General features: G+C 43.3%; 1 protein-coding gene across 2 annotated transcripts in view; it reads right to left on the bottom strand.

Moving 5' to 3' along the window:
• The window catches only part of MYOF (myoferlin), a 157,710-nt gene that overhangs the window by 76,880 nt on the left and 52,916 nt on the right, over positions 1-27,914 (bottom strand). Inside the window, exons 6-19 of one of the 2 annotated variants that reach the window (XM_065893870.1) lie at positions 24,863-25,029; positions 24,091-24,219; positions 21,126-21,188; positions 20,990-21,040; positions 19,282-19,312; positions 18,693-18,808; positions 17,914-18,040; positions 15,946-16,049; positions 14,044-14,112; positions 13,904-13,947; positions 11,304-11,386; positions 9,165-9,203; positions 6,993-7,117; positions 5,792-5,908 (exon numbers count right to left, since the gene is read on the bottom strand). In XM_065893870.1, coding sequence (XP_065749942.1) covers positions 5,792-5,908; positions 6,993-7,117; positions 9,165-9,203; positions 11,304-11,386; positions 13,904-13,947; positions 14,044-14,112; positions 15,946-16,049; positions 17,914-18,040; positions 18,693-18,808; positions 19,282-19,312; positions 20,990-21,040; positions 21,126-21,188; positions 24,091-24,219; positions 24,863-25,029 — 1,265 coding nt within the window. The remainder of the gene's footprint in view (positions 1-5,791; positions 5,909-6,992; positions 7,118-9,164; positions 9,204-11,303; positions 11,387-13,903; positions 13,948-14,043; positions 14,113-15,945; positions 16,050-17,913; positions 18,041-18,692; positions 18,809-19,281; positions 19,313-20,989; positions 21,041-21,125; positions 21,189-24,090; positions 24,220-24,862; positions 25,030-27,914) is intronic. The other variant, XM_065893871.1, reaches the window with a different exon arrangement.

The following is a 27,914-nucleotide window of genomic DNA, read 5'->3' as shown; positions in this document are numbered from 1 at the left end:
AACAGACTCATGGACATAGAGAACAGACTTGTGGTTGCCAAGGGGTAGGGGGTTGGGAGATGAAGGAGTGGGAGATTGGGTTTAGCAGATATAAACTATTATATATGGAATGGATAAATGACATAAATGTATGTCCTACTGTATAGCACAGAGAAGTATATTCAGTACCCTATGATAAACCATAATGGAAAAGAATATTAAAATGAATATATATACATAACTAAATCACTTTGCTGTACAGCAAAAATTAACACAACACTGTAAATCAACTATACTTCGATAAAAAAAATACCTTGGGATATCCCACTATTACAAAATCTCCATTTTAGTTAAAGAAATTCTTGACATAGTACAATTGAAACCTCCCATAGGATTTCATTAGAAACACCTGAGTGTCAATCTTTTTTGAAAGACTTTCTAAAATACTGATTTGCAACCTTAGCTGCAAATTGGATCACCCAAAGAGCTTTTATATATTTATATATATTTATATATATATATTTATATCTGGGCCCCATCTTCCGGAGATTCTGCCTGGGCATTTCAATTTGAAAAACTTCCCTACCTTAGTCTGCTGTCACTTTGGTAGAGAGGGGCTTGAGGGACTTTTGTCACTTGTCAGGAGTCCCCTTAACTACCCACAACTAAGCCCCCTGAACTATCCATGGTTCAGAAATGCTGTGGAAATTTGAGGTTTGGTTTAAATTACTGCATGAAAATTACAAAGTAGGAAGTTATTTGTATTAATCAGACCTTATATATACAGCGTAACTTCTTTGTAAACCATCTAGGATGATATCAGAGAAGGGAAGGAGCAAAAATATGAAACGTAATTTGGGGCCTAAGTCAGGGCCCAGAAAATACGAAGAGTATTTAAGCCAGAGCTGCCTGTTACTGCAGAAAAGAACGAAGGCACGTCAAGAGGTGCTGCAGAAAGGCGGGGATACCGCCTCTGGCCGGGCTGGCTCTGCCCTGCACACCTCCACATGGCCAGGGTTCCATTAGATCTCCCTGGATTTCCCCACGCAGAACTCACAGTCACCCGCAGAAGCCCTGACAGGACCCTCACCCTGGAGGGTCTGAGCTCTAAGATAATAAGTGGTGTTTCTGGCCAGCACAACTCCTAACAGAGTGGGCTCACACTGTGGGCAAGCCACTCGAGATGGAGCAGCTCCCTGGACCACTTTGTAGGTCAAAATCCACGGGGCGCCCCTACCATCTGCTCACCTGCCCCAGAGCCCCATGAGCCTGGAGTAATAGTGAAGCTGAGAATTCTGCCCTTCCCCAGCCCTTTCCTACTTCCCCTGTGCCCTCAAGCACAAAGAGGTGGCGAGAAGTAACTTAGCAACACTGTTTAGAGCACTCTGCAGCCTCAGCTCCCACCCCCCACCCCCAACTTAGTAGTCTTGGGGCAAAACCGCGTACAACAGGGTAAGCTGAAGAATATAAATTATAGTCTACTGAACTATAATTCAACCCATCCATTGATGGATGTTTCTTTAACTTTGCAGGGCCTTGGGGCTCTCTTTCTGATCCTCAGTGACCAGTGCAAGTTGTAGGTGTAGGTGGTATAAGGGAGAGTTTCAGAAGTATCGATAAATTTGGGGAAGGGGGTGAGTTTTGTCAAGCAGAATACTGATAAGAGGTAGCAAGTAACAGCTTATAAAAGTGGCCGTGGGCCCAGGAGGCAGGGACATTAAGGGTCAATGACAAGGAAACTGTGCCAAGGAAAACTGCCCAACTTGCCACCTTTGGTCTAAAGGAGCTGACGGATGAATCTCAATGTGTTGTTTCAAGCAATATTTATTGACACTTAACGTGGGCCAGACCAATGGGAGCTCTAAGCCTGGGGTTGCAACAGCTGATCTTCTTCTACCTGCCTGATTCCTTAGCAAAGCACCCAGGCTGAACCCTGCTGTATCTCTCACGGGGTCTCTTAACCAAGCTCATCTGGAGCACCAGGTTGACTTCTGCTCTAGGGACATGGGGGAGCTTTGGGCTCTTTGGCAACTGAGTAGGGAAAAACTCACTCTTCCTCCTGTGTGTCTCCTTAACTCTCACACTACGATCACACTGTCAATACTTCTGATGCCAGATGTGGGGAGGATATTCCCACACTGAGCAATTCTGCCACACCAGCCAGGTATCCTACAATTTAACTCAGTTTTGACACTGTCCACCTGGAGATAATATCAGATCCCACAGGTTAAGGGCTCAGTCCCACAAAACTGCCCTACCCACTTCACCTGCCCTTTTGACCCATTAGCCATAAATTGGAGGTTCCCCCAATCCCCTCTTCAGGTTAATTTGCTAGAGCAGCTCATAAAACTCAGGAAAACAGTTTACTTACTGTTTATGGGTTAATATAAAAGGATATGATAAAGGATGCAGATGAACATCCAGATGGAAGAGATGCATAGGGCAAGGTTTGTGGGAAGAGGCGCAGAGCTTCCACGCTCTCTCCGCACACACCACTCTCCCAGTACTTCCATGAGTTCACCAACCCGGAAGCTCCCTGAAACCCATAACTTGGGGATTCTATGAGGCTTTTATCATGTAGGCATGATCAACCATTAACCCAATTTCCAGCCCCTCTCTGAAGAACAATGGGGGGTTGGGCTGAAAGTTCCAGCTTCTAATCATGGCTTGGTGACCTGCCCCCATCCCGGAGTCCACCAAGTCACCTCATTAGAACAAAAGACTTTCTTATCACCCAGGAAAGCTAAGGGACTTAGGAGCTCTGTGTCAGGAACCAGGGTCAAAGACCAAATATTAGAACAAAAGATGCTCACAAGTGCTCTTATCACTTAGGAAATTACAGGGGTTTTAGGAGCTCTGTGCCAGGAACCAGAGACAGAAATATATATTCTATTATTTCACAAGGACCAAGTTGCCCTTTTGTCGAAACCTCTTCAACTTTACCAGGAAGTTTCATTACTTGCATATGACCGGGTCACGGGATCTTTTTAAGTTGGGCAAGGGTCATGATCACCTTCTAGACTGGCCACTCTCACGAAATCCTCTCAGCAGCTGCACGAATCCGCTCATCTCACTCTCTTCCTGGACTCCTGGTTGCTTGAACTGTGGGTTTACCCTCGGCATCTCAGCTCCTTTCCTGCTTTTTAATTTTGTTGGGGTTTTGGTTTATATAATTCATTTCTGTTTTTATTATTACATTTGTGACACAAACCATTCTGGGTTTAATTATTTGGAGCAAAGAAAACTAATTCAGTTTTGTATTTCAGTTTTAAAAAGCTATTCTTTCATATTGTTGACATATACCGTGGGCAGTAAATATCATTGGTTCTTTGTTTCTGTATTTTGCTTTTATTTTAATTAACTTTACGACATAAGCTTCTTTACCTGTATGTGTTTAATTATTTGGAGTAAAGAAAACTAATTTGGTTTTGCATTCTAGTAGCCAAAGAGCTTTTCCTTTACACTTTGCGGGGCTTCTTCCTTTCCCTTCCCCTTCTCCACTGTATTATTAATGTTTAGAGCAAAGAGAAGGGTCGTGGACTTAAATTGTGTTCTGGTGATGGAACAAGGAGGCAATGCGATTGCTGAGAAACCACAACATTTCTGCCTAACCGCAATTCCAACTGAATCTTCAAGAGCCATCGGTAACTACTCAAGGCCAGAACGACCCATGCGTTTCCATGGAGGCCTTTGGGTGGTTTCTAGCCCTTCTCTGGCATGATCCTGGCAGTAAATAGTACGTAAGCTACTCCACCTCTCCCCCTACCTGCTCCTCTTTTCCCTTTTTCTTAACTTGTCCTTCAGATCTATTATGATTCCTGGACTTCAGAGGTGATGGTGCTGTGGAGTGGATAGACTCAGGCCAGGACCCTGCTGACTGGACAAACCTGTTGCTTTTGACTCAGTGTCTCTTTAACAAGTAAAAAACAAACCAATATTCATTTACACTGCATGATCCTACAACATGAACCCTTCTTGGAGTGCAGGGTAAGTAAGGGGAGGGCAGCAGCCTGAGGAAGCCTTTTGGGCAGGGGAGAGGGGTAGGATGGGGTGGGGGAACCTGCAAGGAGAGGCCATAGGCAGGGGGGCATCAGTTAGCTGGCAAACAATTCAGATTTCTGGAACATGTAAGGACCAACCCAGGATTCTTAGAAATAGCTGGAGAAGAGGTGGTATGTATGTGTCTATATATAAAATAAGGGAGTGTTATTCAGCCACAAGAAAGAAGGAAATCCTCTATTTGCCCGACAACACGGATGGACCTGGAGGGCATTATGTTAAGTGAGATAAGTCAGACTGAGAAAGATAAATACTGTGTTATATCACATATATGTGGAATCTAAAAAAGCTGAATTCATAGAAGCAGAAAGTAGAATGGTCATTACTAGGGGTTGGGGGAATTGAGGAGATGCTGGTCAAAGGGTACAGACTTGCAATTAGAAGATGAGTAAGTTCTGGAAATCTAATGCACATCACTGCGGTCACAGTCCATAATACTGTATTTTATATCAATACTTTAAAGTTGCTAAGAGACTAGATCTTAAAAGTTCTCACCACGAAACGTGATAGTTCTGTGACAGAAGTGTTAGCTAACAGTAGGGTGGTATTCGTACTGCAACGTATAAATGCACCAAATCAACACACTGTACACCTTAAATTTACACAATGTTATATGTCACATGTCAATTTTTTTAAAGTTCAAAAGTAAAATAAACTATCATGATTTATCAAAAAGAAAAAACAACGGTCATAATAATGGTATAGGATGTGCCAGAAACAATTCAGTGCACAACAGAGACAAGGTTAATTTAATATCGGGCTATCCATCACACGCAACACACATGCTAACGAATCTGTACTGCAGATGTCAATTAACTGACAAGGGAAAAAAATTAAGCATTTAACTGTTTCATGATAAGAATATTCTTTTTTTTGTATTTATTGCCTTGAATTAATTACACTGACATTTGAATTTACTAGGAAAACACTACATCTGTGGCTCTTTGCCATAAGAATCATGGATGTTATGCATAAGTTGTCTCCATAGTGGGGAAAGAGCTGATTTTAAAAAAAGAAAAAGAAACAAGGACCCACTGTATAGCACAGGGAACTATACTCAATATTTTGTAATAACCTATAAGGGAAAAGAATCTGAAAAAGAATATATACATATATGTATGTGTATGTATATATATATAACTGAATAACTGTGCTGTACACCTGAAAACTAGCATGACATTGTAAATCAACCATACTTCAATAAAAATTTAAAAAAATAAATAAAGAACAAGAAGTAGTTGGTAAGGTGAACCTGGAAGACTTCCTGTCTTCGAGGAGGAGTGGCGTCTCAGAGCTGCTGTAACGTGGGCATTAATATAAACACGTCCTCACATGCTGGGAAGCCTGAGATATGGCCATTACTTCTGAAAATGGAAGTGACTAGTGGTGGCTGCTATATCATTTGGAACGGCTCTTGTGGCCTCCTCCCCACGACACACCCAAGCCCAGTTAGCAAACAGGCCATTCAAAATTTGGGGGTATCACCGCTCTTGCTGGTTTTCAGTAGGGTAGTAACATCTCAAAGATAAAGCAAGTCTCATCACCCCCACAGGGCTGTGGTAGATAGACCAAGAGGGTGTGGAGCAGCACTTGCTATGACTCCCGTCTCTCCACCTCTGCCACAGCCGACCCTTCAGTCCCTGGATGCCCCCTTCAGGCCTGCTGGCTCAGGCAGGCCAGCACTAACCATTCCACCTCCAACCCTCTGTAACACCCCTTCCATACCACACACGGCCCACACTCCAACGTTTACCTCAACAACCAGCAGGTCATCATTTGAAATGGGCTCAAGCTTCTTATCTGGGGGTGTCTTTTCAAGTAAAGTGCTTAATTCAACCAAGATTCTGCCTCTGTAGGCCACTCCTTCCCCCTGAAAGGCAATAGCACAGCATTAGTTTTCTAGGCACGAACAACAGTGAAAAGATCTGTCCCTCTATTTGGGCTCATCCAGCTACAACTTTAAGTTTCTCCTTCCCAAAATGAATCAGTCAGCAACTCTCTCAGCTGGTCTTTGGTATCTGAAAGAAGAGCCAACGACTTCAGGAAGGATCCCAAAGAGAGCCGGGGCCGAAAGGGATCTTAGTCATGGCTGGTGTCAGGGGCTTTCGAGTCATGCTCGGATCCAGAAAGGGTTCCCAGATGCTGGGGTGGGAGTGGAAGGGGCTCGAAGTCTCCCTCACCCAACTTCAGCTCTGCATTTATCTGCACTAACTTTGCTCCTTTCCTCAGAAAAGGGAGGCTGCCATGTTGGCAACCAGGGCAAGTCTCAGAGTAGCCAGGAAACAAAAGAGGAAGATGTTCTGGGTGCGGCTGAGTGTGAGTATTAATTGTGGCTACTCCTCCCAATATACCAAGCAGTGTTGGCAACAGAACACTCTGGAGAGGAAGTGAAAGCTTCCACTCCACCCCCACCCCCATCCCCAGGGCTTTCTCTCTACCCTCGCTCTTTCGGTGGGCTTTGGGAGCTAACTAACTGACAGTACTTGGGCTTCTAATGTGGTGGAACGACCACTTCCCATCTCTGGGTCTCCAGGTCCTTGTCTATAAAATGAAGAGGTTGGATCGGATCAGGGATAGCAATGTCAAGCATGTCACCTCCAGTCTTTTGGCAAATTCCTAGAACATGGCATTGAATGGAATTCTGAGGTAGCACATTTGCTTTTTGGAAAGAGCCAACATTGATTACTGACATCTGCCTTAAGTCTAGGATGGGGGAACGGCCATGCTATGCATTTGCAATTGCCACATTAGATGATCTCCAGGATCCTTTCCTATTCTTGCATTCTAGGACTTGAGGGGCATGAGACTTCCATCCTTCAACACTTGATCAGTCATCTGGTGGGTCTCTGGGGGTGGGGGGCTGTCCCCTAAATGAGACTTGATTAATAACCATTAGAAGAAGGAATCGCATTAATCGGTGCTCATTAATAACAAACCTTAATTGAAGAACTAACCTTTCCAGTATTTAGCTCATCATAGGGATCTGGGAATCCCGTGTACTCTCTGGGGCTTCCATAAAGGTTCAGATAACAAGGTCCAAAAGTTGGAATAAAGCCCACCTCTGTTTCTCCTGTATTTGCTGAGAGATAACATCATCATTAGTATTTTAGGCTTTTAACACTTAATCTGTTGAAATAAATATTAGTTATTAGTTAGCTGGGTGAGACTGTTTTCCTCCATTTTGTGAGTTAGTTGTATTAGTGCAAATTGTAAACACTTGTGAGAACTGCCGTATTTCCCTTATCTTATTGCTATAAAACATTAAATAAAAAACATTTTCAGGGGGGAGTTCAGGTAAACTTATGTTATTCTTACAAAAAGATGATGCTATTCAAATGAAAGAATAAGAAGTTGATCTTCACATTTTTTGCAAGTTTATAATTGGCACTGTGGTGAACATGTCATTGGCAACTGGGGTAACGATTATAATTGTTTTGGGAAGTCATTTAAATGATGTATATCAGATTAATTTTATTTGTTCTCCAAAAACATCATTTAGTCTCAAGTAGTTAGTATAAATCTGGCAGATGATTTTTAAAATACAAGACATTTAAAATTTTTACATATAACAATGAACTGTCCGCCTACGGTTATGACCGTATGATATTCATAAGCAATGTGAAGTCTCCATTCATGACATTCTATCTCTGATGAGGGTCCAATATGCTCCGTATTTCTGCTACCTGGTCTTAGCAAGAGCTACTCCCCAAGGAGGGGCACTGCAGGCAATGTAAGCAAATAGCGGAGTCAAAGGGAGACTGCAGGTGAAGATGGGGATGTATAATAGGAGCTGCCTCCAGCCATCTGAATGGCTCCCATACGGAGGAGGGATGGACTTGCTTCCAAAAGCAGGGGAAGGACCGCTGTTGGGAGCTACAAAGAAGCCAGCTTTGGTTCACTCAAAGTAAGGAAGATCTTTCTGTGAATTAGTGGTGTCAAACAATGGGACAGACTGCACTGGGGACAGAGGAAATGTTAAGGCCAAGACTTCAGCCTATCTTTCAGGATATGGTCAAAACGATTCCTTTATGGATGAGAAGTTGACCAGATGACGTCTATGGCCCTTTTCCAGCTCTGTGCTTAAAACTAAGGCAGAAAGATAAATGTGAAGTAGCAGGTGAGCAGAATGCCGATTAATAAACAGTTGAGCAAACTATACACACGTGTAGTTTGCAATCTTTTCCACCTTTTTGAGGCTCCTTTGCATTTTGAACTTCTATTAAGTTATCATTTTATACTTTAATTTTTGACCCTTAAATAGTTGCTCATCTCTGTGACTACACTATAAATTCCTTTGGTAGGTGGGGTAATATTCAAGCATGTTTTATTCTGACTCCCTAAGCACCCAGTCCTCGTTCTGTCTTGGAGTACTACAACATAAATATTTTTTGATTGGTTAAACAAATGAATGAAGGAGTGAAGTGTGACCAAATCTGCCAAGTTTGTTACAAACCTAAGGACTACTTAATATTCACATAAAGTCTGATTATAAGATAATGAGATTGATTTTTAAAAACAAACAAGAATGAGTCATCGTGCCAATAACATAAAGGCACATGATAAAACCTTAATTTTGCACAGTTTGCAAACTTTCTTACATGCAGTATCTCTTTTCCCTCTCACTACGACCTTGGGTGGTTAGCATGGCAGGGATTATCACGTTTATTTATCTCTAAATCACAAAGTCTTCATCTATTAGGGTAACAACACCTGCCCTGACAGGGTTGTAAGGTCAAGCGTGAGAGCACTGAGCAAACTTGCAAAGAATGGCGAGTGCTGTGCAAACCCAAGGACATGTTATGATCCTAAAGAGTTGGAAGATGAAGACCATAAACAACAATAACAAAAAAGTGTTATACAATTATTTACAATGAAGCCAGGATGGTATGCATCTAGGTGAAAACACAGGCATGTAGCAGAGCCTGGTTAGCACATTTGTTTAAACTTAGCTTTGCAGGACAACCATACAATACTAATACAAAAATTGTTACTGTAGCAAAACTACTTTTAAGACAGCAAAACGTAAAAAAAAAAAAAAAAAGCTAAAAGCAATCAATTGATAAGTTCTTCATAAGATAATAGTAAACAGAAAGATCTAGAAGATAGCAAAATTACAAAGCGTAAACCTGTATATGATGCAGCCCCAGATCCCGAAGATGAGAAATCTACGTAGTAAAAATATGGTTGGTTAAACAAGAGAAACACGGACTTTATAAAAGAGACAGTGAAAAAGTTAATCAAATCCGATGCTAGGTAAGTGGTTTAGCAACACCAGAAAAATCCCATATCCAGACTCAAATCACATCACCCTTTTGTAATGTACACAAATGTCACTGGTTAAAAACAAAATGGCTCAAGACTTCTGTGGCAACTGGCAGCACCATCACGCATGAAATAACCCAATCTCGTCAGCCCCAAGGCAGTGAAGCATCAGAGAAGTAGCTTCCCACCATCAAAGGAGGCCTGGGGAAGTTACCAACATTTCATGATTTTAATAAAACACTTACTTGTCCTGCGTCTAATTTAGTTGGGACTAAGACCAGATAATCCAAGTTAATTTAGCCTAAGGCTGTGTGAGCAAAGGTTTATAGTTTAAGGTACATTCTCTGTTCCTTCCAGGGTGGGGAGGTTGGCGGCTGCTCATTGTTAATTTGAGACCCCTTTACGGACTGTCCGCAGGGCCTGCATGAGAGAAGGCATCAGAGACAGGGGCTGACACTGTTCGTAACTATTCATCTTCACTTGTGCTGGATGTTAACCACCATGTCACTAAGAAAAATGCTTATTCCACTATTTCTTGAATAATTATTTTTAGGTAATTATTTAATGACTTTCTGCTAAATTAAATGAATTTAAGTAATTTTTACCCTCCCTCCCATATAGTTATAGCATGATTTTAATCACTCTATTGGTTGCCTTTAACCAATAAATTTAATCTAGTCTTTAACCAATTTTTTATCTAACCTATGATTTAATCTAACCTTTATATCTGCATCCCTCACTTGATAAAAAGAGGCTAATAGCATGTCTACCCTTCCCCACCTCTCCCCTTCCTTTTTTCACTTCTAAGCTCTATCTTCTGTACTTTTACATTGTAAGAGGCGATGACATTCACCTTCTGTTTAGAGCCCTGACTACAGGTTTAACAAAAAAATTTTTTAAACAATAGCGTTCACATTATAACAACACATTATAATAAGTATTGTTCTCTGCAGAGAAAAGGAGAGTTGTAATTCCATTCCTTTGTACAGGTCCAGCAGCATGGTCCCCTATGCCACTTAGCAGAGAATGTTTAGATGGAATCTCTTTCTCACCTTCTATCATTTGCTTAAAACAATGCTACACCTGACTTTATATTTGGACTATTATCTTCTTGGTTCAGCTCTTTATTTTTCTTGGATTTTCTAATGCCTTTTTTTTTTTTTCCTTCTTCTTGAGAGAGGAAATCTATATCTTCTTCATCAAATCTCTAAGATGTTTCAGGTTCTTGGTCATACTATCTATTGCTTGGCTTACAGTATCTTTTTAAAAACGTATAAAGTCCTCTCTTAAACAAGATAAGGATGAGAGGACCCTTAGGTTTCCTAAAACAAAACTTTGTCTCAAATTCTCACTTTTACTCAATGTGTTTAATTTACTGGTATTTACAAGAATTTTATTTTGGTAACAAACAATAAGCTGCTCATATTATTAATGTGTTAACACTACATTTTTTCTTACCGTCTTAATTCCCTATTACAATTTCAGACCAAGTATAGGCAATTAGTTCTCAGTATGAAAAACAACAAAGGTATATTGGTTATCAATGCTTGTTAGCATAAAATGCATAAAAACAAAATGCACATTATCCGGAGTGGACAGTACATGGTTCAGTGCCATTTGACCTTGTTCCTGCCAAGGAAGTCAGTAAAGAAGGGAACATTATTTTATATTTGGGTGGACTGGTGTCAATGCCACTCTTAAAAACAAAAGGTACCCTCCGTATTGACGCTCAAAAATTTGTAAAACAGGTACTGGGAAAGAGTTTTTGGATTGAAGCATGAAAGCAAACATTTTTTTAACTCAGATAATTGATAGTTACCTCAATTATTAATTACTAATCAATTGTTTTGCTGGCCACCATCAAAACATCACTGAAATGGTTCACTAGGCTCATCACATTTGGCTTCTCAGAAACCAAGTCCATTGCCAGGTGGCTACCCCAGTTCATTCCTTCTCCAGAAGTTCTCCGCCCTGTCTCGTTCCTGCTCTGCTGTGTGACTCACCTTCCACTTCCCCACCAGAGGCAGCAATTTTAGAGAGGTGCAGATACGTTGTCCCAATGACATCATTTTTGGTAAGACGGTCCCTGCGTATAAAAGAACAGGTTAAGACCTCCACCTATGAAGACATATCTTCGTCTCAACAATAATAAGAGAGAGCTGGAAAAGACGCTAGACCTCAGAAATCTTCCTGTCCAGTGGGCCTCAAGCTTCACTGTACTTTAAAACCACTTGGAAACCACCACCGCTCCCCACCCCTGCATCCCATACCACCTCTCATCTCCTTGTCTCAAATTCTCTCACTTTACTCAATAAAGTGAGGCTTTATTGAGTCTTACTTTTGAGACCATTCTGATTCAAATGGCCCCCCAAGTACCCTGAGAAAAACTGATCTAGTCGGACAACTCATTTCAGTTACGGAAACTGAGATTTTTACAGAGGTCAAGGGATTTGCCTATGGCCACACTCAGTACCATTGTCATAAAGTGAATAGATCAGTTGCAGGCACACAGCATGATGAGGGTAATAAAAATCTCATTACATAGAATAAGTGCATGTATCTTATTTTATCATGTTCATACTGACTACTATGATGGTTTAACAACAACAGTGGGCTATTTCTAAGGGTGCTTCATAGGGGAAAAAGTTCCCTTTCAATTCAAACATTTCTTGAACATCTACTGTGTGATAGATGCTATTTTTCTGACTTCATTTGCTTGCCTATAACCTAAATCTTATCTATATGGTTGGGATAAGTTTGCCCACTACAAGTACCTACAACTGTGTATATTTCTGTGAGTATCTTAGAGAGTCTGTGAGCCTAACATGAAATGGTCTATAGCTGGGCACATAGTACATGTAACACACAAGGTTTATATTGATAACATCCTCTGTTTAACTTCTTCTCTTCTCTATTCCATCTAGTGTCACACCCACTCTAAAGTTTAGGATCCCGTGGGGGGGAAGAAAGTTTCATTCAGTATTTTGAGGAAAGCTTATACTATAGTATATTATTATGTATATTATAGTAATATTATATGTTATATATAATATTATACATTATATAGTATAATATTAGGTTATAGAAAGTGACTAATTAAACACAGTATACAGGAGAAAAAATTATTTTTAGGTAGTAAGCCACATGCGTGGGCCTTGCATCCTGTCTGTCCGTCCAGAAGAGTCTGGACTACATTTAAAGAATCCTTAGCTTTCCCTCAGTTGTGTAAATACCCTATAGGGTATGTAACCAAAGATCTGGATCCAAGGATTCCCCCAGATAAACAGGGTCTCTCTGCACACCCTAGTCTACTATTGCTCTGGAGAGGGCAGACTAGGTCAGGGAAAAACCCCACCATTTGTTGTGACCACGGGCAACTCTGGGATGGCTCAGCTAGCAATCAGCCCACTGCAGAGTCTGTAGGCCAGAGTGGTTACCTGATCTATGTAGGGTCCAAGCCCACACTCCTGACAGTTCCTGAGGCCCCTGGAGCACCTTCAGAGTGTCGACTAGGGGTCCCAAGTAACTTAAAATGAGCTCACGCTCATCGGAAGGGGCATTTTGGCCTCAGGCCTCTTCACGACCCTCAATGAACCGTGCTGTAGTTACTGAATAAAGAAAGCCTTCTCCCCTCTTCCCAAAGTGCCTTGTTGCCATAGTGACAAGAGGCTACGAACATGAAAGTCAAATACATTTAGCCAAAGGAAAAACCAGGGCCAGACAGGATGGGGACCCAACTGGGTCTCTAACTATCTGTGTGACTGTGGGTAAGTCACCTGACTTCTCTGAGCCTCAGTCTTTGTCTGTAAAATGAATTAATCATAGTCTCTATTCCATAGGGTTACTCTAAAGACTAAATGGAATAATGTAGGGAAGGCAAGAGGCACAGCACCTGGCACTTAGCAGTGCTCAAAACACAGCAGCTAACATCATAATAAACATTGATGATGATGATGGTGGTGGTGGTGGTGGTGGTGGTGGTGGTGGTGGTGGTGGTGGTAATGATGCCAGTGCCAACGATGATGCTATTTACCATTTCCACTCTCAGGGAGCTAAGGCCTGTCGATTGAATGCCTCATCCAACTAGAACATACCCAAGAATGGCCTCATTATGGCCAGTCATTGCTGGGATGCTGGTCTAGTACAAAGTCCATCAAAAAATTTCAATGAATTTTCTTTGCATTCAGATAGGGAGCTCTGTCTACTTTCCTTTCTAACAATAACAAAGAATAGCTCTCAGAATGTTTTGGTGATTCTTCCCAAGAAATAGTTTACTCCATTTCTGAAGCCTATTTTGGACAGCCTAATGGTATGTAAAGCCTTGACTTCTTATCTCGATTTCTTGTCTTATATTCAGATCATTTTTCCTTCCTTTTGTTTGTGAGCAGTTGAACCAAGATATCCAAAGCTTTTCTGTAACAGCCACTATTATTATTTTTAAAGAAAACACCCAATTCCAGGAGCAGTGTACCCCTTCCCTCTGAAAGAAAGAAAAAGCAAATGTCCCTAAAAATAAGAGTTAGACCATCTGAAGTAATGTTTCTCAATATCCAAATATTTAATTCTTTAATTTTGAATTAGACACAAGTCCTTTTTAACTCACCAGTCATATATTGTTAGTTTTATTTTTTCACACACTGAAGGAAACTGTTAAAGAGAAACAGAAAAAAAAAAGTAGTTATTTCTCAACTTACTCAGTAACAAAGTATTCTTACTTTTTTCTAAAAGAAAAGAAAGTCAAACCTTGATCTGAAGATTGACGACTTGATTCCACTCAGGGTTTGCATTTTTCTCAATTATATTTGTGCAAACCTGTAAAATTATCAAAACAAAACAGTAGGTATTCAAGTTTCTAATTTCGAAAAGTTTACAATATATGCATAGTGGATTATGACTCTAGCAGTTTACTTGTAAGTTATAGACCTGGTATCCTCGTTAAAGTTTATTTTTCTTGATACGAATTTGGTAAAATACGACACGGGTTTAACATTGATCTTTGCTTCTTCTATGCATAAAAAGCTAGTCTTCAATCGCCAGGTTACTAACATTGGATTCGTGCAATGATGCAAGAGTTAACATTTAGTGAGCACTTGTTACATGCTGTCTAATAAGCATCTCTACACTAACACGTCCGAACAGATCTTTTGATCCTGCCCACCAGCCCTTCTCCCTGCTCCCCAAACTGGCTGCTCTTTCCACTGCTGTTCACAAGGGTGTTCAGGCTTGAACCAGAGTCAGCCACAACCCCTCTCCTCCCTTCACATGCCTCATCCAATCCATTAGTAAATGCTGACACGCCTATTGTCATCCCATCTTCCCCCGGATGCCTGCGGCTGGTTCCCATCTGGATCCGCACTGCCTCTCCTGCCTCCTCACTTTCACGTCACTCCTCTGTAGCATCTTCCATCAGCTCCCCAGGTATACTTGCAGTCCTGATTCATATTCTGCCTGCCCCCCTCACCCCACCTCTTTGAGCTCATCTCAGTTTCGTCCCTTGCTCGCTCCACTCCAGTCATGTTGGCATTCTTTTGCTGCAAATGTGTATCCTCCTTGGGGCCTTTACATCTGCTCTTCCTTCTGCCTGGAAGCCCCCCTTCCCCCCCCATATGTCTGCATTATCCAGGCCTCTGCTCAAATGTCACGTCCTCCAAGGTGTCCCACTTGATAACCTAGCTGGATACGCCTCCAACACCCCACCCATCACTTCTTGTCCACTGCGTTATTTTCTGCAAAGACTGTCTCGCTCAACTGTCTCGCTCACTTCTTTATCCCCAGCTCGTGGGACAGCATCTGATACTTAGTAGGCTTACACTGTTTAATACCCCAATTAATTAACTCAACAATCCTATGAGATTATCATCATCCTCACATATAGCTCAGGAAACTGAGACTCAGAGGTTAAGGAATTTGCCTTCACTCCCTATGGACAGGGGTCAAGGCTGAATTTAAATCTGGCCTCATTTAGCTCCAGAACTGAGAACTTTTCTGCCATCTCCCACTGACTCTCCTAGGACATAACCCAGTCTGTGTGTGTAGTTTGCCAAATCTCACTTTCACATGGCTCTAATTAGAAGATGCTACTTCCTCATGCCCAGAACTATCCATGGTACATCATTATTCTAAATACTATGGAATCCCACTCTCCAATCTTAGACCATCTCTGTAGGTAAAAGTGGTAGTTACAGGTGTTCCTACACCAAGAGTCCCCCAGGTTTTTCAGAGGACTAGGATGGGGTTCCCCTGCCTGTCTAGTTTCTGCAGCTCAGTGGAACGTGGGTGGTGAGAAACACGACAGGAGTGGGCAGCTGGGTACTGGGGGCTGTCCTCTACCACATTTACCAGGGATCATTACTGTTGGCTAGGGACTTCGCCTAGTAGTAAGATAATGCTCAGACCTGGGAAATCACTTCCACTATTCTAATCTTCCAAAAGACCGAATACTTTGAGTCCTGTATACTTTCCACTCCGAAATAAACCTCTGGAGAAGTCTGGCATGTTCAGACTCAGATAATCTGTGTTTCTGCACAGTGCCCAGCTCATCAGGGGGCTAATTTAACAAAGAATAAGCAAGAAATCACTGCAAGGAAAGCACGGCGTTTTAAAAATGTGTTTCTAGAGGCATCTGTATTTAGATCACATACAAACCTTTTTTCCAGCAAAAGAAACTTCTACAAAAGGATCCACTAGGTTTTTCTTATCTGCACTGCCTCCAAATATTTCCTTTACTGTCTGTGAGAAGGCATCATCCACTGGAAAGCAACATGTCACACAGCAGAAATTAAATTTGATTCTCTTAAAAGAACAGAAATCACTCAGCAAAATTAAAAATTTTCTCCTGTACAGAAAAACAGTTGCAACAAGAATCATTCTCAAAAGTAGCAAGTACCAGTGGCACTGGATTGCAGAAATCCTTTTTGTCTTAGCTGAGAGAAAGAGAAAATCAACAGGAGCGCCTTGAAAAAGAAATCAGTAAATTATTATGTTGAGAATCAATCATTTATTGAGGAAAACAGTAGAATAAAGAAAGTCCATCCAAGTGGGATAAGAGGCAATTCAAAAACTCAGGCCTAGTTTCAATTTGGAAAAGGTTCCTTAGGTCAGCATATAGGCCTCATCTGACTTTTTCTGAGAAATTCAAGGAAATTTGGCATAATCATAAATATTCTGTTTAATCAGCTACAAACAGCAGGCCTCTGTTTTAACAAACTTAAAAGTGAACAGAGTTCAGCTGAATAGGCCCAAGTAGGCCATATAATGTGAGGTTTAATTTAGTCACTTCATTTAAGATATTTCTGAGGGAAAGACGGTCTGGGGAGGCAGTACAGGGTGTTAAACAAGGTGGGGGGGGGGTGTTCCCCAGGAAAGTAGCAAAACCTGAAGCGCTCCATGGCCTGTACAATGGGTGCTGCCTCCTGGGGACTGGGAGAGGGGTCCTACGTCCCAGGGCCCAGCAGGAAGCAGACAGGCCGGGTTAGGCAGAGAGGATGCTTGGTCCTCAGCAAGGACAAAGGAGTAATCGGGCTAGCCTCTGTGAATAGAATCACTCTAAGCAATTCTCTTAAATGCATCCAGTCTCTTAATATAACAGTGACAGACTTCTAGTTACTGGCACTTAACCACCTTTTGCTCAGCCATTTTTAATAATCAGATAGCAAACACATTTATTTGTTTATAAAATTTCAGTTTCACTCGGGATGAAAGGAGTTGGCAGTGCTGACTGCTGACCTCTGTTTGGTATTCTCTAGAATAAGGGGAAGATGGGGAACCCTGAAGAGAAAAGGGATGGAGATGAATGGGCCAGAGGCTCCATAATGGCTGTGGGTCATGACCAATAGGCTGCCCCATGAACCTGTTTGGGTAGCTTTCAGTGGGACCAAAATGAATGAAAATAACTCCATGCAGGCCTTTTAAAAGAAAGACAGGGACTTCCCTGGTGGCACAGTGGTTAAGAATCCGCCTGCTCAGGTGCTTTGTGACCACTTAGAGGGGTGGGATAGGGAGGGAGACGCAAGAGGGAGGAGATGTGGGGATATATGTATATGTATAGCTGATTCACTTTGTTATAAAGAAGGAACTAACACACCATTGTAAAGCAATTATACTCCAATAAAGATGTTAAAAAAAAAAAAAAATCCACCTGCTAATGCAGGGCACACAGGTTCCATCCCTGGTCCAGGAAGATCCCACATGCTGCGGAGCAACTAAGCCCGTGCACCACAACTACTGAGCCCACGCACCTAGAGCCCATGCTCCGCGACAAGAGAAGCCACTGCAACAAGAAGCCCGCGCACCGCAACGAAGAGTAGCCCCCGCTCGCCACAACTAGAGAAAGCCCACGCGCAGCAATGAAGACACAACACAGCCAAAAATATATAAAAATTAAAAAAAAAAAGAACGGAGGCCTACTGTAGTCAGGAAGTTATTACCCTAAACTACTGCTAAGGAAGGCAATTAGCATATGCTTCAGTTAATGTCTCCTTCAAGAAAATCTTTAAAAAAAAAAAGAAGGAAGACATACAGCGGGAGCACCGATCACTATTCAAAGTATGATTTTAACACATCTAATCACGCAGATAACTGACAATCCTGGGGCAGGATTAAATCGATACGTACTCTGGGGGATGTCCTCTGCTCTGTAGATCTTCAGCAGGAAGGTCACCCATCGGAGGGCAATGCCAGCAGGGAGTAACAAGTTACTCTCCACGTCATCACTGTCATTACCACGATCTTGTATCTCAGGCTATTGGGGACACAAGATGACAAATTATACACAAAGGAAAGCAGAACTTGAAGAAGCCAAATTGGTGCTTATAAAATAAAACCAATCAGAACTGTTTTCATTAGGATTTCCTGTGTTTTGGGCTTAAGAGTTCAGCACCAATTCAACCTCAAAACTGCTCTACAAAATCAATGCTCATGTTTCTTTGATCAATACACTACAAGAAAATAATGTGACCTTTTGTAATCTTCTGAGCACTAAATAGTAGAGAAAGAGAGAAAGAGCGATAGCTCCTGAAGTTCTTCTCATTTCTCTCTGGCCATTGGCTTGCTGCCCAATTTTCTAGAATAACAACTGTCCCCTTAGGTAGCGATGCCTGATTGTGCAAGGGAGCCATGCTCTGTAGATGCAGTGATGCGGGGAAGTCTTAAAAACACACGTATCTTTACTGAATGAAAAACTGACTCAGACACCAGGAAGGAGCCTAAGTGAGCTGGAATAATACTTCTGTCATGAAGAAAAGAACAACTTCTGGAAAATTGGAGGAACTGGAGGGTTGGAGTTACTCATTGAAAGCTGGGCTCCATTTCACAACTACTGGTGCCCACTGGCTTAACTCCTAGCCCTCTTTTTTAGTGGAAAAAATGTAGAGGGTAGAGAATTTGGGGCTCACGGGAGGCTCATCTCCGGTTCCCAGGACCAACATGCTGACTTTCACGTAGCCTTTAGCACCCGAGCTGGTATCTTCAGGGTCATTGAGGAGAAGCCATTTTCTCATGACAGCATGACCTAAAATAAAGAAGGTGTAAAATGACTGGGATACTCTAAAGAGAAGCTGACAGGTCTGTGATTTCATCTGTGGTAAGATAAACAAGCATGTCCTCCAATGTGTCTTCATGATATGCCAAATTCCCCAGCTGAGACTCTATATTAATGTCCTCTGCTTTGCCCTAACTCCCCACCCACGTCCTGCCCTGGTGTGACTTAAACAAGACTCTAAGCTCTATTCACTGGTTTTATAAGTTGATTTTGAAAAGGTTAAAATACCCTCAACAAAAGAGAGAAATTATCTATTCGTTACTATTTGGATGATTACCACTAAAAAAAACCAAAAGCCATCCGTGCTAAACTGCTACTACCATAATTCCCACTAAGTATCCTTTCCTCTTCTCAATCAAGAAAAACATTTTTTTGATTCTCCTTGATCCCTCAAGTTTTCTAGATTCTCAGAGTCTTCAAGTTCATGGGAGAACATTACTTACCAGGTTCATCATAAATGAATCCGACATCAATCTGGGGAAAAAATAATTTAAAGTAGTTCAAACAGATTTTAAAATCAGTTTTGTCACTTCTAGAAACCATCGTTATTATTACACTTAAAAATAAGGCTTTTGACTAGACAAATTTCTTTGAGATCCAACATTTCCATCTTACCCTCTCTGTATACCCAATGCCTGGCCTGACATGTGACACATAGAAGGCTCTCAATCCATCATTTTGAATGAATGAGCTAGTCTTACAGCTGGAAGAGACATGGTGGCCAATGTGTCCTGGTTTGCTTGAGACTTTTCCAGTAGCAAAGAAAGTCTCACATTCTGTGGAACCTCTCAGTCTCAGGCAAACCTGGACTTTGGTCACCCTACGGGAAATCACCTATCCAGTATTCCTCCTCCTTTTTCTCCAAGTGATTAATGCTAATACTAATATACCCACTGATTGGGCACTTCAGTATGCCAAGTGCTGTGTTAGGTGCTTTATATATCCTATCTCACATAGTCTTCACAATGATCCCATTTTACAGATGAAGAAACTAAGGATCACAGAGGTTGACATGTGGCTAGTTGGTGGCAGACAGTGTATGAACACAGTCTGCCAGACCCAGATCATCTTCTAGGACTTCTAATGACTGGGAGCTCCTTCCTTCAAGAAGCAGCCCAGGGCTTCCCTGGTGGCGCAGTGGTTAAGAATCCGCCTGCGGGCTTCCCTGGTGGCGCAGTGGTTGAGAGTCCGCCTGCCGGTGCAGGGGACACGGGTTCGTGCCCCGGTCTGGGAAGATCCCACATGCCGCGGAGCGGCTGGGCCCGTGAGCCATGGCCGCTGAGCCTGCGCGTCCGCAGCCTGTGCAAAAAAAAAAAAAAAAAAAAAGAATCCGCCTGCCAATGCAGGGGACACAGGTTCAAGCCCTGGGCCGGGAAGATCCTATGTGCCGCGGAGCAACTAAGCTTGTGCGCCACAACTACTGAGCCCATGCGCTTAGAGCCCGTCCTCTGCAACAAGAGAAGCCACCGCAATAAGAAGACCGTGTACCGCAATGAAGAGTAGCCCCCGCTTGCCACAACTAGAGGAAGCCTGCACACAGCAATGAAGACCCAATGCAGCCAAAAATAAATAAATAAAATAAATTAAAATAAATTAAAAAAAAAAAGAAGCAGCCCATTCCACGTAGAATTGCTGAGAAGGCACCAACCAAGTCTTTGTCGTTAACTGCAGTGTGAGTTACGTGGAAAAGCATCTTGATTCTCCTCCCTGGTTTGACTTGCCTTTCATACTCCAGGTTTACAGTAACTGGCTTTGTAGATAGAGCTCTGGGCCACTGGCAAGTGGAGCTGGGTAATGGGCTTCTTGCCACAGTCAAGCACCCTTCCTTTTGTAGCAGTTCACTGGCTTCCATCCACAGCAGGAACTCTGTGAAGGGCCCTGGTGTGCCAGTTTCTGGGCATCTTGCTTTAGGACACTGGTAAGTGCTGTACTTTGGAAGTTGACTAGACCCAGGTCAGGGGACACTCAACTGGCTCCTAGCGCCCAAGGCATTCATGTCCAGCCCTCAACAATCATAGCATCAATGCCTTACACATAACCTTAAGATGTCACCAAGATGGGCATCTTGAGACCTGGCTGGGAATCAGATTCCTCATTATGAAAGTGCCCATCTCTGATGTAAGTTGAATGAAACAGAGAGTTGACACCCACCTTAAATTCCCCCATCAGACAATCTGCCCGCAGAGAATGGGAGTTATAAACCTGGAAGAAAGGAGAGCAGTGGAAAGATTATCGGCTTCATCCGGCAGTTAGTGAGCGCTACCCTCCTACTCCGTGGCCCCCTTACCCGAATGCTGATGACCTCATCCATCAATTCAGAAGGAGTCAGGTGGACATTGTAGAAAAATAACTGTCGAAACGAGAGAAAAATGTTTCAATGTCAGCAGGGGTAGTCTAAGGTTTAGTGGGATCTGATGCTACAATTTGGGGGGGGGCCTTCCTAAAAAACTACAAGACACAACCCCAAATTAGGTGTGACCACGTGAACCCACTGAAGGACCTTGGAAAAGGCCCTCAGGTTAAGTGTCATGAGCTTCACCTTAAACTCTGCATGTCAGAAAAAGGAAAAAAAGTAACAACTGTAGTGTTTTTTTAACTAAATAAAGTTGTTCATTTGGGACCAGACATCTACTAGGTAACTAAAGATCTAAGGCAGGGACTTCCTGGTGGCGCAGTGGTTAAGAATCTGCCTGCCAATGTAGGGGACACGGGTTCGAGCCCTGGTCCAGGAAGATCCCACATGTCATGGAGCAGCTAAGCCCGAGCGCCACAACTACTGAACCTGTGCTGTACAGCCCACGAGCCACAAGTACTGAGCCCGCGTGCCACAACTATTGAAGCCCACGTGCCTAGAGTCCGTGCCCCGCGAGCCCGTGCCCCACAACAAGAGAAGCCACCGCAATGAAGAGTAGCCCCTGCTCGCTGCAACTAGAGAAAGCCTGAGCAGCAACAAAGACCCAACGCAGCCAAAAAATTAATTAATTAAGGGGAAAAAAGAGATCTAAGGTTATTTCATGTGCTTAAGGCTTGCATGTCTGGAAAGTTGAGGTTAATTCTCTTCCATTTTTAGTGCTATTGTTTCTATCCAGTGACTCCAATTTTGTTCTTTCTAACAAAACACCTTTAAAGCCAACTCTGCCCATTAGATAATGTTAGGGCCTCAGTAGAGTCGGTAGAGACCACATTTTAACTCATTGTTACAGTTAAGTTTAAGGTTGATTCCTGGGAAACGAAAATTGGGTATAAAAAGGTTGTACCGTAAAGCCAAAGTTTATGTGCCAATAAACTTTCGTCCTAAGAGAGAAAGACTGAGCATTTACTTAAACTGAGACTTATTTCTACTTTTTACTCAGAAATATTTCAAATTCACAGAAAAAAATGAAAATTGTAAATAAACACCATCTTTCACCTATGTTCACCAATTGTCATTGTTTTGGGACACTAGCTTTTGGCTTTGTCACTTTTTTTTATTAACTGAACTATCTGGAAGGAGGTTCTAGATAACATAACACTTCACTCCTTAAAAATACATTTGCATGCATCTCCTAAGAGCAAGGATATCTTTTCATAAAACCATAATATAATTATCACACCCAAGAAATTTAACATGTAACATAGTCAATTTTCAAATTTCTACAATTTTCCTGAAAAAAGTTCTTTTTAGCCTTTTAAAAATCTAGAATAAAATAAATAAGTAAATAAATAAATCTAGGATTCACTCAAGGGTCTTACATTGTATGTGGTTGTTGTATCTTTTTAGTTTCCTTTTATCTAGAACAATACTCCTGGCTTATTTTTGTTGTTTATTTCTATCAAGACCAGTTGCTTTGCAGAATATCTCACAATCTGGATTTCTGTCAATTTTTCCTCATTGTTAGATTCAAGTTGACCATTGGACAAGAAATGACACAGATGACGCTGATTACTTACATTATATCACATCAGGACACACATGTCCATTTGTCCCATTATTGGTGATACCAAGTTTAATCACTTGGTTAAGAATATGTGTGTAAACTAGGGATTTTTTAGTAAAATCCTTTTATTGATTTATGAATTGGTCTGAGAATCAGTTATTTGATTCTTCCCTTTTACCAAGAGATCTACTCTCAAAAGAATTCATTAAAATGGAAAATTCTGAGCTGGAGATTCCTGCAGAATGAGATTGAGTAAATATTTGTCCTGCATTATAAACACTCGGATGGGTCCTACGCTCTAGGCATCAAGTCGTCCCATATCTCATCCTCCCTGCAATCTTGTCTTGTCCTCCAACGTGACTCTCTCCCAGCCTTTCCCGAAGTCCACTTCCAGTGCCCCATCTCCATATGCACCCACCTCTGTGTTAGCTTTGACACTACCTAGCTGCCTGCTGTTGCCTGCAATTCATCGAAGAAGTTAGAGGTGAGAATAAGACGGGGCCTTTGAAAAGCTGGGGTCCAGGTTGAACAAAGGGAAAGAAACAGGAGCACCACATGGAAGAAACCGGTTCCTTTTGTGAATAGAGGTCAGAAAAAACCCAACACCAGAGCCAGGGCTGGGATTACAAGCTGTAGGGAACTAAGAGGACCTGTGGTACCAAGGGCCTGGCCTCAGAGACCAGAGCATGAGACCCAAGGAACCTCAGAAATGCATCTCCTCAGCAGAGTAAGGCTGGACTCCGAAAAATTCCCCAAACTTATCATTTCTCTTCAGAGCCCTAAACGTGGAGTTTTGTGGCATTGAAGACAACTGTCAAGGTATTCAGTATTTTTGAGGAGTGTTGCAGAAGAGGTCAACAGAACAGGCTACAACTTCAGTATGGAGGAAAAAACCCTTTTTGCTCATAATTGCTTTTTTTAACCTATATTATTTTTATAGTCAAGTAGGTGTTGACACCTTTGAAAATCGGGTTACTTAGTTACATGGAGTCACCCCTCAGAGACATCTGCTAATTAAAAAGAGCAAAGGCAGGTGTAAGTGCTTTGTGTGCTCCATCGTAAGGGTTGCAAGGACCCATTAGAAAGGTCTCCCTCCAGAAGTTGTTGCAAAACCAGCGGAAAGACACTGGCAGCTCTGAGAACCAGCGACAAAGCAGGCCACTTGATTTCAAGACCCAGTGGTTCTTAGAGCAGAACGTTTAACACCGGAACTTGGTACTGTGCGTGCACAGGTGTTCCCCTCCCACAGGGAACTGGGGAGAGGTGGGTGGAAGCCGGGAAGGTGCATATAAATAAAACAGACTCACAGAGCAGGACATGCATTCACCTGTTTACCTCATCAAAAAACGGATTGTTCCCTCTCTTGATTCTTGTTCGGTGGGTCTGGCCACAGATGTGGACTTTGACCACAGGCTTGATGTTGTTGCCACTTAACTGCCGGCCCTCGATCACCCAGACACGGATCTACAAGCACAGGAGAGGAGTCGTCACTGAGCCTTTCCCAGCACGGCATGTAAGAGAATCCTCAGGTGTGGCCTCAGCTCGTTCAACTGTCAGGACCGCTGGAACCAGGCCAGCGCAGCCTTGCAATGTCCTGTGCTTGCAGACTGGGGGCAGCCACCTGCGCTCATTCTCATGATGGGAACTGGGGTTGGGTTGCAAAAACCAGGATCAGTAGTGGGGTTGCAATAGTCCAGAGCTGGCCCAGGAAAGCACAGGACACGACGGAGGCTGCTGCTCAGACCCCAGCCTCCTACTTGGTCTTCCTGAGCCCTGAGAGGTACCAACTCAATCCATGGCTGTCTCCCAAGGAAGTCGCCAGAGCTGTGAAAAACACAATACCTGTGACTCTATTCTTTGATTAGCTCTTTCCTACCACCGAAGGGGATTTTATTTCTCTGAAGAGCCTCATGTGGATTGACTACATCTACTGCTGCTTGCAGAAGAAAGACGGGGAGCTCTTCTTATTGGGTTTGTGCCCTGACATCTCTTTTTATTAGTTGAGCCACTGCCCACAGGCAGAAGCTCTTCCGGCAACACCACAATTGCCAGAAGCTGGACAACAGTGTCGGTACAACGGGAATACGGCCCCTCGGGCTGTTCCTACCTGGAAGTCCTGTGGCTTGTTGGACAGCATCCACCGGCTGTTCTTCCCTTTTGTGAGCCTCCGGGCAAGGTGAGCTTCCGACACCATCCGTCCCGGCCCCCTGGGCCCTGGGCCCCTGACCGTACTGTCCAACCCGTCTTCATCACCGCCACCCTCCTCTTCTTCTCCTAAAACACCAAAAAGGGATCAGTCAGAGATGGCCCTCACCCTGCATGCATCGGAACACTCTGGTTTCCTGGACCCAAGAGGGTTTTCCGTGTTCCTGAGGCAGCAGGTGAAGGAGACACTTCCTGGTGACACTGACTTGGGATGAGTTGTGACTCAGATACTGCTTCTTTAGGAAAATGTGTTCACATGCATCAGAGCACTCATTCAGGCTGTCTTCAGGGTGACGGGGGAACGTCAGAGGCCATGGGGAGAGCGAGGAGATGGTGCGAATGGACCCAGCCAGGAATCACTCAGTTCTAACCTGGGAACCCTGCCTGAGGTCAGGGGCCTTCCTGCAGTAGGACGGCAAGGTGGGGAAAGGCCGGGGAAAATTGAAGCCTTGCAGGGGATACGTCAACTCCACCCTTCCCACTACAGATCTTTTCTCTAGATCTTTACTCGTGAGGTTTTGTACGGTCTCCTTTCTGCCTGAGCCTCCTGATTCGCAAATGCCCTCTCCACCCTCATGGCAGATGAGAAACTCACCCCCAGGTTCTTGCCATGGAGACCAAGCTGGTCATCATGCACTCCCTTCATCCTCCTGGTCTGTCACTTCCATACACATCTGTCCCCTAGCTTCTCTTCACACTCAGGGGGAAAATGTGTTTCAAGTGAACCCCCTCCCCATGCCTGAGATCCCACTCCCTGCTGATTCTTTGGGGACCCCTTAAATGTCCCCCCTTTCAAGTACCTCCAGTGGCTCCTGCCCCATAGGGACCGCCCCTCTGCCTTCAGATATACACAGATCTTTCTCTCCTAAAATAATAAAAATCAACTCTGCCTTCTATATCTCCCCTTTTTATTATTCACAAACTCTTTAAAACTCAATGACAAACGTCAGTTATTTTTTTCTTAATAGACAAAAAGTTTGAACTCCTGGTAATCTGTACAATATAATTTAAGAGAGACTAGAAGACCAACTAACTACCTTGTCTAAAAAATACCAGCATCTGCACTCCCTACCTTTGGATCTTGAACCTCCTCCTTTACAATGCAAGATCACGTAGGAGACAATTTCAATATGGAGTCATCAGCCGGTCACTCACATCATAGTATGAATTAGTTCCATCAAATCACCGTGTAGCATGGCTCTTAAAGCTTGGGCTTTGGAGTCATGCTGTTGGGGTTGGAATCCCAGTTTTGAGCTATGTGAGTCTGAGTAAGTCTCTTAATTTCTGTTTCAGTTTCCTCATTTGTAAAAAGGGGGAAATAATAGTATTTACCACTAGATTATTGTAAAAATAAAATTAATCTATGTGCAAGGCCTTTAATACCGTGCCTGGCACAAAGCACAACCCAGCAAATTAATCTTTTCTTCCTTTTTCTTCTTTTTTTTTTTAGTTTTGTTGAGAAGTCAGTTTTGTTGGAGCACTTCCTAGCGAGCAGTTAAGGGGCGGGGGTGGGGGGCAGCGAGTGAGCAGCACAGGGGACAGGGCCTAGAGTAAGAAAGGGGCGACCACAAGGAAGTAAAAGGTCCCCCCAGTGTACTGCCTCAGAGTTTAGTCCAGGAGGAAACTTTCCCCTCACCACCCCTCCATTCATTCTCGTCCCATCTAAGCCCGGCACTTGTTCTGCAAAGGTCAACCGTGAACCTCTTGTTGCCAAGCTCAGGGCCCTTTTCTGAATCCACATGCTTCACCTTCCATGGCATTGGACACTAGGGTCGGTCCACGCATACTTCTCTGAATTGTGCAGCTCTCCTGCTGGCACTCTGACTAAATATTTTCAGGGTCTTTCGAGGCCCCCCTCTTTGTCTCCAATTCATCAAGTGTGCGTTCCCGCTCTGTTCCTCAGCCCTCTGGTTCTTTTGACCCAACATTCTCTGGAGCCACACTTCAGTCTTTCAAGGAGTCACAGACCCGCTGAATTTAGACTAGAAGGGACCTTAAAGATCCTCATCTAACCTGCCCCTCACCCCATTTTATAGGTAGAAAAACTGAGGTCCAGAAAGCTGAAGCAACTTGTTAGGTTATTAGGAGCTGAGCTAAAACCAAGACCACATCTTTGCCCTCCCTCACTGGTTTAAGACTGGATCTAGAACCAGGCTGAAGGTGAAGGTGATGCTGTGCTCCTAGTTCCTCAACATCTTTGTCACGACACCAGGAAACCCCACAGAAGCCACAAGCGGAGAATAGCTACCTCTGCGTGATAACCTGGGCCTCCTCTTCCCTATTCTTTAAGAGGCTTCAAAAGAAGGGTTTGCCTGGGGCCCGGATTCAAGCTCTCAGAATGTCCTTCCTCTTCTCTACCAGGCAGGTTCCTCACCTCCCTCAAGTTCCAGATGAAATACTGTCTTGGTCTGTCCCCACCACCCCCACCGGATAGAGTGAGTCCCCCCTCTCGTGTCTACCACACATTGTTCTATCCAGTCCTCACCAGTCTTGTACCTGTTATTAACCTGTGCGCCTCCCCACTACCATCCGCTCTTCAGAAGCTGGGGGCTTGCCCTTTCCTTCTTTGTACCTGCCCTGTGCCTGACACGCACCCTTCTAGTACATAGCAGGGGCTTGATGAATGTGGATTGGGGAAACAAACGAATGAGGACATCCTGACCCCTGCCTGAGCCTTCTAGAGTTCTCCAGCAGTTTGGCAAAGCTCCCACAAGGCTCGCGGGAGAGGGCACCCAGATGCTGGAGGGGGGAGGGCACTCTTCCCAACCCTGGCACCAGCCTCGGGGAAGCACGGACAGTCAGGCTCCCCTGTGCAAACCTGTTCCAGACTGGGCAATGGCTGGGCCACATGACTTTAAGGCTCCTCCAACAACTAACATGAACTTTCTCGGACCACCTTGGGCCCAAGTGAGATTTCCTCCCTGCTGTGGACTGTTCCACTTGGGGTTGGTGGT

The sequence above is a fragment of the Phocoena phocoena genome, chromosome 16 (assembly GCF_963924675.1).
Source record: "Phocoena phocoena chromosome 16, mPhoPho1.1, whole genome shotgun sequence".
Taxonomy (NCBI): Eukaryota; Metazoa; Chordata; class Mammalia; order Artiodactyla; family Phocoenidae; genus Phocoena; species Phocoena phocoena.
This window is presented reverse-complemented; position numbering and strand designations above follow the sequence as displayed.